Raw genomic sequence first — 18,600 nt, forward strand, 5'->3', positions numbered from 1 at the left:
ACAGCAACTCTATTAAGTAGATATGATCCCACTCCAGTATTCTTGGTAGGAAGCTCCATGTTCAGAGGAGCCTGGCAGGCTACAGTCCCTGGGGTCGCAAGAGTTGGACTCGACTGAGCGACTGAACAGCAACATGGATGTGTGTTCTTTTAATCTCTGGCTATAATCTTACTCACTCAACCTAAGCTGCTGGCCATTATTCTTGACACTTTTTTGAGTGATAAGGCAACAGTCTCTGATCCAAGCATACAGAGGCAGGAAGAATAGAGAAGTAGAATGATGAGGCAGTTTTGTTATTTTTGTGGTAACTTCATAGCCTTTTAAAGTTATATACTGTATTCTTAAACATCTCCCTGCAAAAGACTGACCTATATAACAATCTAAATGTGACTGAATTTTTCGTCTACTACAAAGTGGGAGAGAATTCCCTTTGTAAAACTATGAATCCAAATAAATGACTGTTTACCAAAAAAAAAATAGGTATGATCATTTCCTTTGCTTTACAGTTCATGCTGTGGGATGTTCTTATATGCGTGTTTGTGTATGCTGTGAGATTTTGTGTGTGTGTATGTATGATTAGAGTCATCCTGTAACAAGGAAGTTTAAGGCATCTCTGTATTTAGAAACCTCCCCTAAATAATTCTGATATACAGCAACATTTAGAAACCACAGACTTACTTCCTACCTTTATCTTAGTATGTCATCTCTCCTCACTCTTCTTTTCTCATCCAGGTTTAAAAAATTCAGTTTAGTTTCTTTCATTTTAATTGAAGTTTTTATTTCTCCAAACAAGGAAAATGTGAGTGATTGCTTTCATATTTTCTTTCAGTCCTGGAGTCAAGATGTGAGACCAAGAAATTATTTCTGAAGAAGGAAATTTATGAAATAGAGTCAGCCCAGTGGGAGTTAATGGACAGACTTACAAGACATGACCTTCAGTGCTCCAGTTTCAGAGATGAATGGGAATGTAATGGCCAGTTTGAGAAACAACATGGCTCTCAGGAGGGACATTTCAGTCAACTGATATTCACCCATGAAGGCATGCCTACTTTTAGTCAACATCCATCCTTTACATTACAGCAAATCATGAATAATAATAAAGAGAAATACTGTGCAACTAAGGAATATAGGAAAACCTTCAGACATGACTCACAGCTTACCACACATCAGATCATCCATACTGTTGAGAAACCCTATGAGTGTAAGGAATGTGGAAAGGCCTTTAGACATCCTTCAAGACTCAGTCATCATCAGAAAATTCATTCTGGTAAGAAACCGTTTGAATGTAAGGAATGTGGAAAAACCTTTATTTGTGGCTCAGACCTCACCCGACATCACAGAATTCACACTGGTGAGAAACCCTATGAATGTAAGGAGTGCGGGAAGGCCTTCAGCAGTGGCTCCAACTTCGCTCGACATCAGAGAATTCACACTGGTGAGAAGCCCTATGAATGTAAAGAATGTGGGAAGGCCTTCAGCAGTGGCTCAAACTTTACTCAACATCAGAGAATTCATACAGGGGAGAAACCCTATGAATGTAAGATATGTGGGAATGCCTTTAGTCAAAGCTCTCAACTTATTAAACATCAGAGAATCCACACGGGTGAGAAACCCTATGAATGTAAGGAATGTGAAAAGGCTTTTCGTTCTGGCTCAGACCTTACTCGACATCAGCGAATTCATACTGGTGAGAAGCCCTATGAATGTAAGATATGTGGGAAAGCCTATTCTCAGAGTTCACAACTTACTAGTCATCATAGAATTCATACTAGTGAGAAGGCCTATGAATATAGGGAATGTGCAAAGACCTTTAATTATGACTCACAACTGGTTCAACATCAAAATTTGTACTGGTGATAAAACACAGAATATACAAAATGTGTGTGAAGGCTTCTGTTTACAGCTCAAAACTATTTAACATCAACTACTCCACAAAAGAGAATTTATCTTAATATTAATCCCTCTAAATAGAATAAGATAGAAACATCTTATTTGTTGACTACAGCTTGTTCAGCCCAAGAAAAATCATGTAGGAGAAATACCCTATGAGTAGAATACATTTTGGAAGCCCTTTTAATAAAATCTACTTCTCAGTCTAGTAAATATTCAAAATGACAAGAGCACTTTGTGCATCTTTCTAACCTTATCTTAAACATCAGAGAATACATACAGAGATGTGATCCTGTAATTTTCATATTCCCCCCATTTTCCCTATAATTGTTACATTCTCAATCTTTTAATCCATTAATATTTACGTTTACAGCATAGTTGGTAAAATACCTTTTATTTTTAAGATACTTTTAATACCCAAGAGAAATGACCTCTTTATTTTTGAAGATGGCTTACTCTTTTTACTCTTCACAAAACTTAGACTTTTCTTGTAAAACATTCATGAATGACTTATCACCCAGTAAATGGAGATCCTTTACTATCCTTTTGCTGTTTCCTTGTGTTGCTATAATATCATTTCATCAAGTCCCTATTGATAGACATTGTCATTTCCTCCAGCTTTTGCCATTAATACACAGTGCCCTGGTGCGCATTCTCCCTAGACATATTTTTGTATCATGTCTTATTTTAATTGCTGAAATAATGCATCTATATTTTCCCTATAATAGATTAAAACATTACAAATAAGACCTTTGACCACTATCCTTGTTCCCATATTGCTTCCGAAAGGATAGTCTTTGTTTAGTATTTATTCTTCCTGAGCATTTTCCTATGTTTCTATACATATATTTCTTGGTAGAAATGATAAAAATGGGGATAATTATAATACCTACCTCAGAATTCTGTGTGAGGATCAAATAAAGACACACAAAGTGCTTAGAATTGTGCCTGTCCTGTAATATAGACTGTTTGTTGTTAATTGTATTCATCATTATCACTTTACTAGTATTATATGTTGAAAAGCAACTGTTTCTACAGACCATACTCAACATCAGACAGGATATATAATTGAAGACCTATTGAGGGTCATGAATTAAGAAATTTTCTATCATTTACTTCCTGTGGAACATGAATTAATCCTGGGTGTTGGTGCAGAAAGTAATATGTGTAATGAGTAGCAAAGGCTGTGTATTCAGACTGGTATCCTTTCTACTACATTATAAAATACCTAATGTAAAGACAGACAATAATATAGACAAACATTGCTGACACTAGTGAAAAAGTGTGAAAAGACAAACAGCCCTATGTTTGAAAATAGATATGCATACATATAAAGAGAAGCTTTACAGTTACCAATTTTAAATGTTATACTGAATACAGTGCTTCCAATACATTTGAAAACCTAAACAAAACTTTTTACAAAAATAAAAATTACCAGTATTGACACAGAGAATTAGAACTCTTGGGAAACTCTTATAAAAAGATAAAAGGGGAAATTAGTGTGAGTTATAGTAGCTTCCCTGGTGGCTCAGTGGTGAAGAATCTGCGTGTAGTGCAGGAGATGAAGGTTCAGCCCCTGGGTTGAGAAGATCCCTTGGAGAAGGAAAAGGCAACCCACTCTGGTATCCTTGCCTGGGAAATCCATGGACAGAGGAGTCTGGCAGGCTACAGTCTGTGGTTTCACAAAGAGCTGGACATGACTGAGCAACTAAACAACAGCATAGTAGCCATTACTAAGGAATCATCAAACCCAGTTTCTTTCCAGGCGCAACTTTTTGTAAAAAAATGGGGGTATAAATGACATCAATATTACATTAGTTTCAGGTGTACAACATAGTGCTCTGATGTTTGTATATATTGGGAAAAGTGTGTTAGTTGCTCAGACATGTCCTACTCTTTGCAATCCCATGCGCTATAGGCCTCCAGACTCCTCTATATGATTCCCCAGGCAAGAATACTGGAATGACTAACTATTCCCTTTTCCAGGGGATCTTCCCGACCCAGAGATTGAACCTTCATCTCACACGTTGCAGGCGGATTCTTTACTGTCTGAGCCACCAGGGAAGCCTATATATTGGAAAATGACCACCATAATAAGTTTAGTTAATATCAATCACCATCCATACTTACAGAATGTTTTCTTGAGAAGAGGCAAAACTTGAGCAAGGAACTATTTGTTATATAGAAGTAGACATAACATACTTGAATATAATCCTAATGTTAGGAGTGGATTAGGAGGACACAAACAAGGAAGCTGTGTTATCAGGTGATCCATGAAGATGTATACAAGCAAACTAAGAAAAAAGAAACTTTTGTTGTTCAGTCTCTAGGTCATATCCGACTGCGACCCCATGGACTGTAGCGCACCAGGCTCCTCTGTCCATGGGATTTCCCAGCCAAGAATACTGGAGTGGATTGCCATTTGCTTCTCCAGGGGTTTTCTTGACCAAGGGCTTGAACCTGTGTCTCCTGCATTGGCAGGCTGATTCTTTGCCACTGGTATCTATTAAATGAATAACAGGAATGAACTTGGGTTGGGACAATAACTGAAGAGGCTCTGCAATGTCCAGTTCTAGCTAAAAAGTGCTATAAGAAAATGCAGCCCTTGTTTTGCCAGCTCTTCTGACTTTGGGGGACAATCCAGAAATATAGCTTTTTTTCTGTGTGTGATCGCCCTTGACTTTTTAAATGGCAGCTGAGGGGTTTTTTGTTTTTGTTTTTTGAAACATGGTGTGGACCAAAGAAGATACATTGACTCTCCAAGTAGCAAGTGACTCATAGGTTACTACTGTTCTGGACACTAGAACAGTGACTGCAAAAGGCTCACAAGAGGAGTTTTTTATAGTGCAAATCTCTTAGCCCCAAGGAAATTTAGTGGAGGGAGGGCAAGGGAATAGTAAAATACAAGATAATTTACCCATCATTTCTTAGATGTGGAAAATATTTCAAGAGATAAAGCTGATAAGCTCCAGATGTAAAGATTTTTAAGGACTTGATTCAGTCCCATATTTTCCACATGCAGTTTTTTTTATTCTTGCCATCATGTCAGTTAAAAAATAGGATATATTTTATACATTGTTATCCTATATAATCTTTATACACACACACACACACACACACACACACACACAGAATTAAAGAGTTAACCTATTCAGAAGAAAAATAGCCAGGTCATCACTATTTTGCACTAGCTTAGCAAATATGTCACTAGAATTTTGTATTGTGTTTTAGACCAAGAGTCAACAAACTTTATGTAAAGAGCCAGAAAGTAAATATTTTACCCTTTGTAGGTCATACTGTTTCTGTTGCAACTACTCATCTCTGCCACTATAGTGTGGAAGCCTATTAAATTTTCTTAAGAAATTCTGAAGTTTAAAAGTGTCCCATAATTTAGCTTTCTTTAGGGTTAGGTTGAAGGCTTTCCCAGTGGCTCAGTAGTAAAGAATCTGCCTGCAATGCAGGAGACAGTAGACATGGGTTCAATCCCTGGGTCAGGAAGATCCCCCTGGAGGAGGAAACGGCAACCCACTCTAGTATTCTTGCCTGGAAAATCCCATGGACAGAGGAGGCTGGAGGGCAAGAGTCCAAAGGATCCCAAAGAGTCGGCCACAACACCCACCCCAACGTTAGGTTGCTGCTAAGTCACTTCAGCCGTGTCCAACTCTGTGCGACCCCATAGACAGCAGCCCACCAGGCTCCCCCGTCCCTGGGATTCTCTAGGCAAGAACACTGGAGTGGGTTGCCATTTCCTTCTCCAATGCATGAAAGTGAAAAGCGAAAGTGAAGTCGCTCAGTCGTGTCCGACTCTTAGCAACCCCATGGACTGTGGCCTACCAGGCTCCTCTGCCCATGGGATTTTCCAGGGAAGAGTACTGGAGTGGGGTGCCATTGCCTTCTCCAAAGGTTAGGTTAGTGTTTGCGATGAGTCTTTCCTGTGCTTCAGTTTTTACACTCGACAAGCAGCTTCCTACATTTGGATGGTACCATTCTGTGGAAGGGAAGTCCATATGTCCAAAGTTACTACAGGTCTGTCCTTTCATGCCCCACTCTCCTTTTTTCATAGGTCCCATGACAGAGGACAAAACATTGAGCTACTTTATTTTTACCAGGCATGAAGAAGTAAAATATTTCATAATCAATTTCAGATAAGTTAGAGTGAGCAACATACATGCAGATGGGAGAATTAGTAAAGATGAGGCTATTTTGTTCTAATGTTTTGCATTATGCTAAAATGAGAACTGGGGCTTGCTTCTTGGTAGCTCAGTGGTAAAGAATCTGCCTGCCAAGCAGGAAACTCAGATTCGATCCCTGGGTCGGGAACATCCCCTGGAGAAGGAAATGGCAACCCACTCCAGTCCTGCCTGGGAAATCCCATGGACAGAGGAGCCTGGGGCTACAATCCAAAAGTTAGCCCAAAGTCTGAGTGAGTGACTAAACAACAACAACTGAGTGACTAAACAACAACAAAAAATGAAAAGTCAGTGAAATTTTATATTCTTTAGTGTGCGTATTTTGAGTCATTTATTGAGTTCCTCTTCTATTAGTAAAATTACAGAAGTAATGCATTTGCACGAAAACCAATGAAACAATGCCAATAAAAAAAAACTTAGTATCTCTGCTTCTCTCCATTCCTCACTCCCTCCTGTGTCCATTTCCTTCTGAGTAATGTCTGCACCTCATGTATCTCCCCCATATATTTCTTCATGCTTAAACAACACAAATTATTTTAGTATATTTTTTGCCCAAAAAGTGGATGATACTTTATGTATACATTTCTCTGTGATTTTCTTTTTTACATTCAGCTGTACATTTTGGATTTTCTTTTGAGTCAGTAAATGATGCCTGAACTTAGTTGTTTTAATGGTTGGAGTATATTCCACAGTCTGCTTGTACTGATACCTATTCAACTACAGTATTTCCCCAGTTGTGATATTTCAGATTGTCTCTTCTTTTCCAGTTAAAATTAGTGCTGCAATAAACAGTCACATGTTATATTCTTGTCTATTTATTTTATTTCTATAAAGTAGGTTTCCCAAAATATTTCCAAATATGTTTCTTAGAAAAGTATTACTTACAGAAAATTTCAGAGGGCAAGGGGATAAAGGAAAGAAGTGAAGTTTTTCATATATGTTTTATGTAGGTATGTACACACAGTGGACATGAGTTTGAGCAAACTCTGGGAGACAGTGAAGGACAGGGAAGCCTGGCATGCTGCAGTCTCCATGGGGTCGCAGAGAGTCAGACACGGGTTAGCAACTAAACACACACACACACACACACACACACAGATTTAATTGATCCATCTGGATTGATTATATGGTATGACATAGTATGTCACCTTTGTTTACATGCAGAAATAAAACCAGTTATACCAGAAACAATTATTAAACTATTCATCTTCTGAATTAAAATACTATCATATGTTAAACGCTCATAACCTCAGATCTGTTTACCAGCAACCTTTGATTTATACTTTTCAGTAATATTATTTGTAAATAAAAATACATATAAACACATAGTTTTTATTTGAAAATACAAATATTTCTTCATTAGAATTTAGAAATTTTTTAAATCCAGTAAAAATATCACTGGGATTATTAAGTTTAAATACAGAGTATGCCTGAGACTTCCCTGGTGGTCTAGTCACTAAGACTCTGTGCTCCCAATGCATAAGACCTGGGTTCAATCCCTGGTCAGGGAACTAGATCCCACATACTGCAACTAAAGGTCCCCTGTGCTACAACTAAGACCTGGTGCAGCCAAATAAATAAATATAAATACAGATATCCCAAACCAGTGCACAACTGACACTGAATGGATATTCATTAATACACATATGTCTTGAAATTTCTTTGACAGCTGTTCATCCTTCTCTAATATTTTTATAATGTACATAAAATATATATTCCTTAAAATATGCTAGTAATATCTGAAAGTCTGACATTTTAAAATTTTATTTATTTTTACTTATTTTTGGCTGTTCTGGGTCTTTGCTGTTGCACGTGGGCTTTCTCTAGTTGCAGCAAGTAGGGGCTACTCATTAGTTGTGGTGCTTGGATTTCTCACTGTGGTGACTTCACTTATTGAGGAGAACATGTTCTAGAGTGCAGGTTTAATAGTTGTGGTGCACAGGCTTAATTGCTCTGAAGCATGTGGAATCTTTCCAGATCAGGGATCGAACCTGGCTCTCCTGCATTGGCAAGCAGATTCTTAACCACTGGACCACCAGGGAAGTCCAAGTCTTGACATATTTTATTCAGGTATTGATTATAAAGTGTTAGATTCTTTTGACCTTCTATAATGTGCAGATAAAGTATATAGCCATCTCACACTATTACACCTTTTTATTTTATTTTATGATGTAGACCTGATCATGGTGGATTTTGAGCAGGACTTTTTAACCAGATTTTCCCATTATTACAGATTGAAGAGTTGGATTTTGAGGATTATTTCTGCTTCCTGTTTTCATCCCAGTGCTTGTGTGTTATAAAAGAAAGATTTATTACCTTGGTGAAATCTGTTAAAGCACATAAATTGCCTCCCTTTATTTGACTCTGAATTTCTCATATTTCCTGGGGCAGGCTGTGATTCCCTATGCAGAAAGACTCTGCAGACCCATTCCTTTGCTGGTATATGTCCCAGTATCTAGGGTTTGAATGAAGTATTAGAATGTGCATTTTAACTGCTAATTCAGGCTGCCACTTTCAAATAAAGCATTACCAACAAAAATGTTGTATTACTCAGTCTGTCCAGAAATCAGGAGGAAAAAGTTATAGTCAATTCTCACCCACAAAAAATTTTTCCATAGCCATATTTGTTTTATTTCTATAATGTTAATGGAAACATACCATTTACAGTAAATACGTTCTACATTTTATTAACTGGAATAGATAAGGAATTCATTCAGATGACATTGAGTTGCTCATGGAAAATCTTAGAATGCTGAAGAACAGAGATACAGAGCCAGAAACAAAATGCTCCAAATGATAACACAGAACTTGTGTGGTGAGGTCGCCACTGGTGCTGCTGTATACAGAATCCTCAGCGTACTCTACTGACACCATGGATGCTGGGCTCTGGGTGTTCCTGCTACTGCCACCTGGGTACTGCAGGTTACCCTTCACCCAGATAGAATTTTCACAGCCCTTGTTCCTCTGTACCAAGAGCTTGCTGTTTTGAGGGGGATGTGTTGAAATGTCGAATCCTAGGTTTCTTCCCTGTGCATTGGCTGCTGTGGAGGATGAGACACATTTTCAGTTTGTGAGAAAGCCCCTACTTCTTAAAGATGGATGTTTCCCATCAGAGCAAGTGTGCACATGAACCGGGCAGCCAAACAAGTGGCTTAGTGTTTACAAGTTGGCATCCTGTTAATCATGCATAATTCTTCCCACAGCTGAAAATGAAAACTTCACTTAATATAGCCATTTCCCATTCAACCGAAAATGTGCTGGGTAAAGTCTCCACCTCCTATATATCTGTCAGGATCTCTTTGTAGACATTCTGTAAATTTTGTGGAAGTTGTAACAACTTACATAGAGGAAAAAGAGTAAAAAAGAAGTGTAATCATAATATATTGTTGTTGTTCAGTCGCTAAGTCTTGTTGGACTCTTTTGCGACTCCTCCTTGCACTGTAGCCCATGTAGCTCCTCTGTTCATGGGATTTCCCAGGGAAAAATACCGGAGTAGGTAACCATTTCCTTCTCCAGGGGATCTCCCTGACCCATGGATCTAACCCAAGTCTCCTGCACTGGCAGGTGGATTCTTTACTGCCGAGCCTCCACAATTATGTGCTGTGCTCAGTTGCTCAGTCATGTCCGACTCTTTGTGACCCCATGGACTGTAGCCCACAGGCTCCTCTGTCCGTGGGGCTTCTCCAGGCAAGAATACTGGAGTGGGTTGCCATGCCCTCCTCCAAGGGCTCTTCCCAACCCAGGGATCAAGCCCAGGTTTCCCGTGTTGCAGGCAGATTCTTTACCAGCTGAGCTACCAGGGAAGCTCTCCCCACAGTTATAATAGATAGCTATATATAAATTAGATAGATGATCCAGTCTTCTCTGTAAATGATAGTTGTGACACATTCCCTTTTTTAAAATGTATTTATTTAATTATTTATTCGGCTGTGCCAGGTCTTAGGATCTTCGATCTTTGCTGCAGCATGCAGGATCTTTTGTTGTGGCAGGTGAACTCTTAGTTGTGGCATGTAGGATCTAGTTCCCTGACCAAGGATGGAACCCAGTCCCCCTGCACTGGGACTGAGGAGTCTTAGCCACTGGACCACCAGCGAAATTCCCACACACAAACCTTTCATAAAGGATCTGAATCCTTATTGATTATTATAGTCTTCTATTAACTTTTACTACTGGAAACAATGGAAGTAGGAGTTGACCCAGGGGAATCTTTGGGTTCTATCCATGTTCCATTTGGAAATTTCAAATCTGTCTTTCCCTTCAGACCCAGGATCAACCAGCCTGGCAAACACCAACCGACACCCTTCTTCCTTTCCCACCCCTGCCTTTGGTCTGTTTTCCAGGGTCATGAGGAGCTCTAAATAGCCAAGTTATAGTCTTTCTTTGGGCTTCCTTGGCGCTCTGTGGTTAAGAATCTGCTTGCCAGTGCAGGAGACATGGGTCTGAACCCTGGGTCAAAAAGATCCCCTGGAGAAGGAAATGGCAACCCACTCTAGTATTCTTGCCTGGGAAATCCCATGGACAGAGGACCCTGGTAGGCTACAGTCCATGGGGTTGCAAAAGAGTCAGACACAACTTAGTGATCAAGTCCCACTTTGCATTGTATTGGAATCACTGTTGTGTCCACAGGTGAAAGTATTTCCTCATGTATTCTCTACATTATCCTTAGACAATGTTTTGATATTAGGTTTGAATTTCAGAATATGCTGAGATTTGATTATAATTTATGGTCTGGATATTAGAGGAGGGGAGCATGCAAAAAAATACCACTCTTGCAAGATAACTACATCAGACAAACAGGTACCTCTAATAATGCATATTGTCTTAAAGTTTAGGTTGTCTGCTAGTAGTATAGTTACATGAACTTTCATGTTTATTGTTTGCATGATACAATTTAAATTTTTTGTGCCCTTAAGTTATAGATGTGTTTATAAACACAATATAGTTGCATTTTTTAAAATCAATGTCACTTTGTCTTTTTTTTTAATGTATTTATTTTTAATGGAAGGAGAATTGCTTTACAGAATTTTATTGTTTTCTGTCAAACATCAAAGTGATCTTTGTCTTTTCAATAGAGTATTAGATCCAGTTTATTCAGTATAATTACTGATATATTTATATCTGCCATCTTAACTTTGTTCTTTTCTGTTTATCTTGCTGATTCTATATTCTTTTTTTCTCTTTGTTTTCTTCATGATTTTAAAAATTATCATTGTTTTTTATCTCTGTTATTAGAAATTCTATGTACTATTTCTGTACTTTAAGGGCTGCTTAAGAAAATAACATGAATACTTCAACCTGTCAAAGTCTAAAACCATTCATACCTTTATTCATTCATGTGACAACAGACCATACATAGAGTACTTTAGCTACATTTATCTACCTATATCCCAATGTAGATTATTGCTGTCTTGCATTTTATTATCTTTTTTTAACCTTCTAGACATAACAGTTTTTTATAGTCAATGTTCATCTACATTTGCCCCTGTAATTCCTAAATTGCTTTTCATTCATTCTTGTTTCTCAGCACTACCATCTGGGATCATTTCCCCTATATCTCATTATTATTTTATTTCAGCCATCATTCCACTCTCCTAACTTTCATTGCTGCTGTGAAAAGTCAGCTGTTAGTCTATTGGCTAATATGAATGTAATTTATCTTTTTGTTTGCTTTTTTTAAAAAAGATTTTCTCATTGTCTTTGATTTTACACAGTTTTTCCATAATAGATCTAGGTTAGACAATTTGAGTTGGTGGATTAAAGACTGTCATCATCTTTGGAAATTGTTCATTCATTGTTTCTTCTAATTTTGAAATTTAATTGCAACTCCAGTTCTATCTGTTCTTGTTGTTCAGTCCCTCAGTCATGTCCAACTCTTTGGGACCCCATGGACTACAGCACTCCAGGCTCCCTATCCTTCTATCTCCCGGAGTTTGCTCAAGTTCATGTCCATTGACTCTGTGATGTTATCTAACCATCTCATCCTCTGTCGCCCGCTTCTCCTTTTGCCCTCAGTCTTTCCCAGAATCAGAGTCCTTCCCAATGAGTCAGTTGCTGTTCACATCAGGTAGCCAAAGTATTGGAGCTTCAGCATCAGTCCTTCCAGTGAATATTCAGGGTTGATTTCCTTTAGGATTGACTGGTTTGATCTCCTTGCAGTCCAAGGGACTCTCAAGAGTCTTCTCCAGAACCACAGTTCAAAAGCATCAGTTCTTTGATGCTCAGCCTTCCTTATGGTCCAGCTCTCACAACTGTACATGACTACTGGAAAAACCACAGCTTTGACTATAAGGACCTTTGGCAGCAAAGTAATGTCTCTGCTTTTTAATACACTGTTTGGGTTTGTCATAGCTTTCCTTCTAAGGAGCAAGTGTCTTTTAATTTCATGGCCACAGTCACTGTCCGCAGTGATTCTGGAGCTCAAGAAAATAAAATCCGTCACAGCTTCCACTTTTTCCCATTCTATTTGTATAAAGTGATAGGACCGGATGCCATGATCTTAGTTTTTTGAATATTGAGTTTTAAGCTAGCTTTTCCCACTTTCTTCTTTTACGGCTTTCTAGTTCCTCTTCACTTTCTGCCATTAGAGTGGTATCATCTGCATATCTGAGGTTGTTCATATTTCTCCTGGGCCATACTTTGGCCACCTGATGTGAAGAGCTGACTCATTGGAAAAGACCCTGATTTGGGAAAGACTGAGGGCAGGAGAAGGGAACGGCCAAGGATGAGATGGTTAGATGGAATCACCAATTCAATGGACATGAATTTGAGCAAACTCTGGGAGATACTGGAGAACAGGGAAGCCTGGTGTTCTGCAGTTCATGGAGTCACAAAAAGTTGGACATCACTTAGCGACTAAACAACGTACGATATATACATATACACATATATGTTTACACACACACACACACATAATGGCTTTCTGACTCTTATGATTCCATTCTTGTGTTTTTTCCTCAGGGAGGCACTTTCTCCTGGAAAAAAATTTGGGGCTGTCTACTTTGAGAGCTCTCACAGACAGGACTTCATGAGCCCCTTTGGAGCTTCCTTCATAGACCACTTGCACTTCACTCCCGTTGGTGTGGGCAAAGCTGCATCCTGTTTCAGTTTTTGTTGTCAGCTTGGCCACTGTGCTTTCCAGTGAATATCTGCTTTGGTGTTCTCTTGTTTTCATATTGCTTCAGATGTCCGGTTATTTCTCTTGGCTTCCTTCTTCACAGATGCACAGATTCACCATACAGGTATTGCAATGATTTTTTTCCCACTTGCTTTTTAAAAAATATTTATTTATTTATTTTTGGTAGTTTTAGCCTTGAGGAATCTTCATTGCAACTTGTAGGCTTAGTTTCCCCATGGCATGTGAGATCTAGTTCCATGACCAGAGATTGGACCCTGCATTGGAAGTTAAATTGTCAACCACTGTACCACCAAGGAAGTCCCTCCCCACCTGCTCTTTTCGGGGGTTCATGAGGGCACCATCTGTATTAGTTTGCTAGGGCTGTCATAACAAATTACCACAGACTGGGTGGCTTAAGCAACAGAAATTTATTTTCTCACAGTTCTGGTTGCTAATAGGCCAAGATCAAGATGTCAGCAAGTGTTTCCTGCCTCTCTCCTTGGTTTGCAGATGGCCACCTTCTCACTGTGTCCTCACATGGCCTTTTTTGTGCCAGCACCTCCCTAGTGTTTCTCAGAGCACTTTGTACTCAGAATCCATCTGCTCATGGCAACAATGATGATGGAGAATAAGTGTGATATTGTGATTTATAATAAATATATGTTTGGTCTTCTTCCTGTTTCTGGTACAGATCTCTAAAACCGTTGGAATATCCTGTAATGAGGGTGATCAAGACATCTCTTGCTGTGTTAATGAGGTAACTTATGGACTACACCTAAGGCTGGAGGCTGGTTTCCAGAGCCAACCATGTGATTAGAGGGTTGGAACTTTCAGTCCCACAACCCTGACCTCCAGGGAGGGGAGGAGGGCTGGAAGTTGGATCAATCACCAGTGGTCAATGATTTAATCAACCATGCCCATGGAATGAGACTTCCATAAAAACCCAAAAGGATGGGGTTCAGAGAGCTTCCGATTGTGTGAAAATGTAGAGACTCAGGGATAGTAGTGGGCAAGAACATGTGGGAGTTCAGCGACAGTATGTAAACTCTGCCCTTTCCCTATGCCTTGCCCTGTTCATCTCTTCCACCTGGCTGTTCGAGTTATATCATTTTATAATAAACCAGTAATCCAGTAAGTAAAATGTTCCTATGAGTTTTGTTAGCCCCTCTAGTAAGTGAACCAAACCCAGGGAGTGGGTTGCTGGAACCTCCAATCTATAACTAGTTGGTCCAAGGCACAGGTGATAACCTGGACTTGCAACTGGCATCTGAAGTTGGGGGTTTCCCTGGTGGCTCAATGGTTAAGAATCCACCTGCCAATGCAGGAGATTTGGATATGATCTCTGGGTCAGGAAGATCCCCTGGAGAAGGAAATGGGAACCCACTCCAGTATTCTTGCCTAGAAATCTCATGGACAGAGGAGCCTGGTGGACCACAGTCCATGGGGTCACAAAAGAGTCACAGACACAAAGTTGGGGGTGGGGAGGTATAGGACTGAGTCCTTAACCTCTGAAATCTGACACTATCTCCAGGTACACAGAATCAGAATTCAGTCAAATTGCAGACACCCACCTGGTGTCTGAAAACCGCTTGGTGGTGTGGGGAACTCAACCCACACACACTGGAATTGGGAGCAGAACTCCTTAGTAAGCAAATATAAGGTTGGACTGGGCAATCTATACGTAAGGAGTGATCAGTGTCTCCCTCCCTAGACACCTACAGACCTGGGAAGCTCATCTTCTGTTGGGGATTTTTTCCCTGGGACTTGGAAGTGACGAACCTGAAAGAATGACACTCGGACAGTCTCTTGCAAGGACTGACAAGTTTATTTCTGTAGTCAAGCTTTTTTATAGAAGCAGGAACAAAGAGCTTAAAGTATACGGCCAGCAGAGCGCATGTGGAGTTAACACATAATCAGTAAAAACATTTCAAGGACAGCGCGCTCTAAATGACTCATGGGCTTATCCCATAACCTGCTCTCTCAAGTAACATCCCTATTTATTATTAACTCTTGGCGCCGAGCATAACCAAAGGCAGGAGATGTTTTTCTGTCCGCAGTGCAAAGCCGAGTACTTTTCGCCCTTCGCCATTTTCCCAAGGACTTTCTCCTTTTACAGCTATTTTGCACTACGCTTCCCAACAATCTTCCAGTGTCATATCTTTTTGCCTTTTCATACTGTTCATGGAGTTCTCAAAGCAAGAATACCGAAGTGGTTTGCCATCCCCTTCTTCAGTGGACCACATTTTGTCAGAACTCTCCACCATGACCCATCCATCTTGGGTGGTCCTGCATGGTATGGCTTGGCTTATAGTTTCATTGAGTTACACAAGGCTGTGATCCATGTGATCATTTTGGTTAGTTTTCTGTGATTGTGGTTTTCTTTCTGGAGGCCATGGGATTGTAGTTCTTACTTTTTCTGTCTGCCCTCTGATGGATAAGGATAACAAGGAAGCCCGGCGTGCTGTAGTCCATGGGGTCGCAGAGTCAGACACGACTTAGCTACTGAACAACAACTCCCTGGATAAGGACCCAGAAACCACACAGGCTTTAAGCCCTCACCCCAGTAGAAATGCATTTAAGAATGCATACAAGCTGCCAGCATGTCTTTTGTAATTACTCATCCACCCACCTATTGCCCTGCTTTGGAAAACCTATTCCTTGGGTACCTTTTTTCCACCAATGCAAGTGGCACGGTGAGTGTCAAGGCTCTTTAAAGAAGAGAGGCTCTGCTAGCTGGTCACCATCAGGCAAGGCAAACATTAAGCCTAAGGAAAAAAATCAGAGACTGATTTCAAAGAAAACTCAGTATTGCCTGATAAACTGTGTTAAAATATTACCCCACCAATGGCTAGCCTTCATGTCATGAAGATGTGTTCATTTTAACAATGTCACTATCTTCCCTAACTGCAGGTGATAGGTGACATGAGAGAAGGCAATAAAATGAACTTAAAGACACCATACTATACAAAATCCTCATCAAAACCAAATATTGTAAATGTGTTTGAAGCAGAGTTCACAGTCTTGTAAAACAAACTTATTAGCTGGCATCCTCCTATAAAATGGAGCTTTCCTTTTTCACTCCTTTTTCTCTTGCTTATGGATTTTTATATATTTGCTGGGTTATAATTAATTACAGAATTTATTGATGGCACAGGAAAAGAATTATTTCAAGTTACCTTTTAAACACTCTGTGTAAGTGGGATATACTGTAAAATAGGTAATGCTTATTTGCATTTTTCTCCCTAATAAACCTGATTAAATATAAAATAATTTCCCAGAAAAATCCTTCAGTGAAGCTGATGCTCCTTGAAGATGCGACATTTATTTCAGAGTTGAGAAGAATGAGGCTGTTGGTCACATCCAATCATGCAGACAGCCACCTCCTCACAATCCTGCAAGAACATACCAGAAGCACACATACTGACCACATAATCAGGCATGTCGTTTCTCAGACACACATTGAATGACTCACATCCACGGTCTGTAAAGAAGGCCCAAGAGAAACAAATCTATCAAAACCGAGTCACATTACAGACACGTGCACAGAAATGCAACCTCAGGCACTCTCACAGTAAGTCCCACTATCACAGGTCCCCACATTCTTAGTCCCACACCACTCGACACAATTCCAGTCCTAAAATCTTCTTTAAGCCGCATTCCAATCCCCGCAGTCGCTCCATCTCAAACACAAGTCACATTCAATGAAAAAATCGCATCCAGAACTACTCCAAAGATAGATACACAAGCGCGGTCCTCGGTCACAGACCTCCTTGGTTTGCCCCACGGAGATTTCTATTTATGCACGCACATCATCCCCCTTTATTGTGCCAGTCGTTCGTCCCGGCCCAGCTCCAAGCCCTGCCGCGACTTCCTCAGGACAAAGAGCTGAGAACCCCACCCTCGCTGGGTACCAACCGGCTCTCCGGCTCCATCGACATGACACCTCTCACTCAAATCAGCTCACTCACTGAGGCCCCGCCCTCTGGGGCTCCACCGCGCCTGCGCACTCAGTGCGTGCTGCCGGAGCTCCCAACAACCTCTGCGCGCGGCCCGTTAGGCCCCGGGGCTGTGTACTGACCGGAGCTGTCTCGCCCTCTCTTCCACTAGCATCACCGTGAGAGGGGTTCGGCGTCCCAGGTGACCAGTTCTGGCTCAGAACGTTTGTTCCGGCCATCGGTAGGAAAGCCTTTGCGGCCCGGGAATGAGGATAGGGAAGGTAAGCGCTGCAGCACCTCGAAGTGTCTGAAACCCTGCACCTCAAGCCGCGAGTGTGCGTGAGAACCGCGGTGGTATAACGGTGTGCTGATGTTTGTGGGCGTGACTGAACTGGGGTGTGTCATCGGGACTGTGTGCAGTTGTGAGGCCGGAACTAGTAGATTTGCGTTTGTGTGACTTAATCGGGTTCAGAGCCTCTTGTGTGACCGGAGGTTGAGGTGGACTGTGTGACTCCGACCCCAGAGTCACAGCTGAAATTTTCTATCAGCCTTAGAGTAATGGCCCCCCGTCAGATATTTGAGATCCAGAGAAAAGACTCCCAGCGAAAAGGCTTGAACCATCTTGGGGTAAGAATGTTAGAACTGAACGTGCCCCCAGGTTGGCTCCTGGGAGTATCCCCGCCGCACTACATCATCGGGCGGGCGCGCGCGGACACACACGCACACACCCACATACCCCGCCACACTGCATCCTCGGGCGGGCGCGCCGGACGGACACTCACTCACTGACCCACCCACCTACGCTTTCGCAGACAGGTCCAAACCTTCCAACTGTAGGTTTCAGAACTGCAGAATTCCTCTCTGAAGTTCGATTCCAGTCCAGCACACCCGTTACCCTGGCTTTTCTCTAATCCTCGGAAGGGTTAGTATTTTTACACTTGGCTCAGACGGTAAAGCGTCTGTCTGCAATGCAGGAGACCCGGGTTCGATCCCTGGGTTGGGAAGAGCCCCTGGAGAAGGAAATGGCAACCCACTCCAGTATTTTTGCCTGGAAAATCCCATGGACCGCGGAGCCTGGTAGGCTACTGTCCATGGGGTCGCAAAGAGTCGGACACGACTGAGCGACTTCACTTCACTCCGGGCATGCTGGGTGGTGGGTGGTGGGGACATATGTGGTCATGGCTTGCCCTATTCATCCTGGATGAGCTGGGCTCTGAAAAAGGCCTGTCTTAAGATTCCCTTCTTCCCCCATCTTGTCAAACTAAGAAAAGGGCTGTGTTGACGAGGAGAAACGAATTGCTGTTGCCCACCCAGAAGTCAAGGTCGAGGCTAGTGGGTGTTTCCTTTTGTTCTGTGAGATGCATTTTTATTTTTTAGGACCTGGGAACATTTGCTTCCTTCTCCTCAGTATGATCTGTACCTTAACTTGATATCCCGTCCCTAGTGCCTGTAGGTGCTCCCCTAGTTACTC

At 41.1% G+C, this 18,600-nt stretch overlaps 1 protein-coding gene and 1 long non-coding RNA gene across 15 annotated transcripts in view; one reads left to right on the forward strand and one right to left on the reverse strand.

Annotated features, from left to right (window-relative positions):
- ZNF566 (zinc finger protein 566) overlaps nt 1–18,600 on the forward strand; it is a 62,245-nt gene that overhangs the window by 27,375 nt on the left and 16,270 nt on the right. For 9 of the 14 annotated variants that reach the window (XM_059877004.1, XM_059876998.1, XM_059877000.1 and 6 more), the window contains one exon: nt 830–6,882. In XM_059877004.1, the coding sequence (XP_059732987.1) occupies nt 830–1,857 (1,028 nt within the window). In that variant the 3' untranslated portion in view covers nt 1,858–6,882. Of the gene's footprint in view, nt 1–829; nt 6,883–13,037; nt 13,319–13,885; nt 14,336–17,249; nt 17,411–18,600 lie in introns of those variants that run through there. The other 5 variants (XM_059876997.1, XM_059876996.1, XR_009491179.1 and 2 more) reach the window with 4 other exon arrangements.
- On the reverse strand, nt 14,999–17,220 carry LOC132342710 (uncharacterized). Its single transcript, XR_009491191.1, has 2 exons — nt 17,110–17,220; nt 14,999–15,959 (listed from the first exon to the last, which is right to left on the reverse strand). It is a non-coding gene; the product is annotated as an uncharacterized lncRNA (long non-coding RNA).

Source organism: Bos taurus, chromosome 18 (genome assembly GCF_002263795.3).
Source record: "Bos taurus isolate L1 Dominette 01449 registration number 42190680 breed Hereford chromosome 18, ARS-UCD2.0, whole genome shotgun sequence".
NCBI lineage: Eukaryota > Metazoa > Chordata > Mammalia > Artiodactyla > Bovidae > Bos > Bos taurus.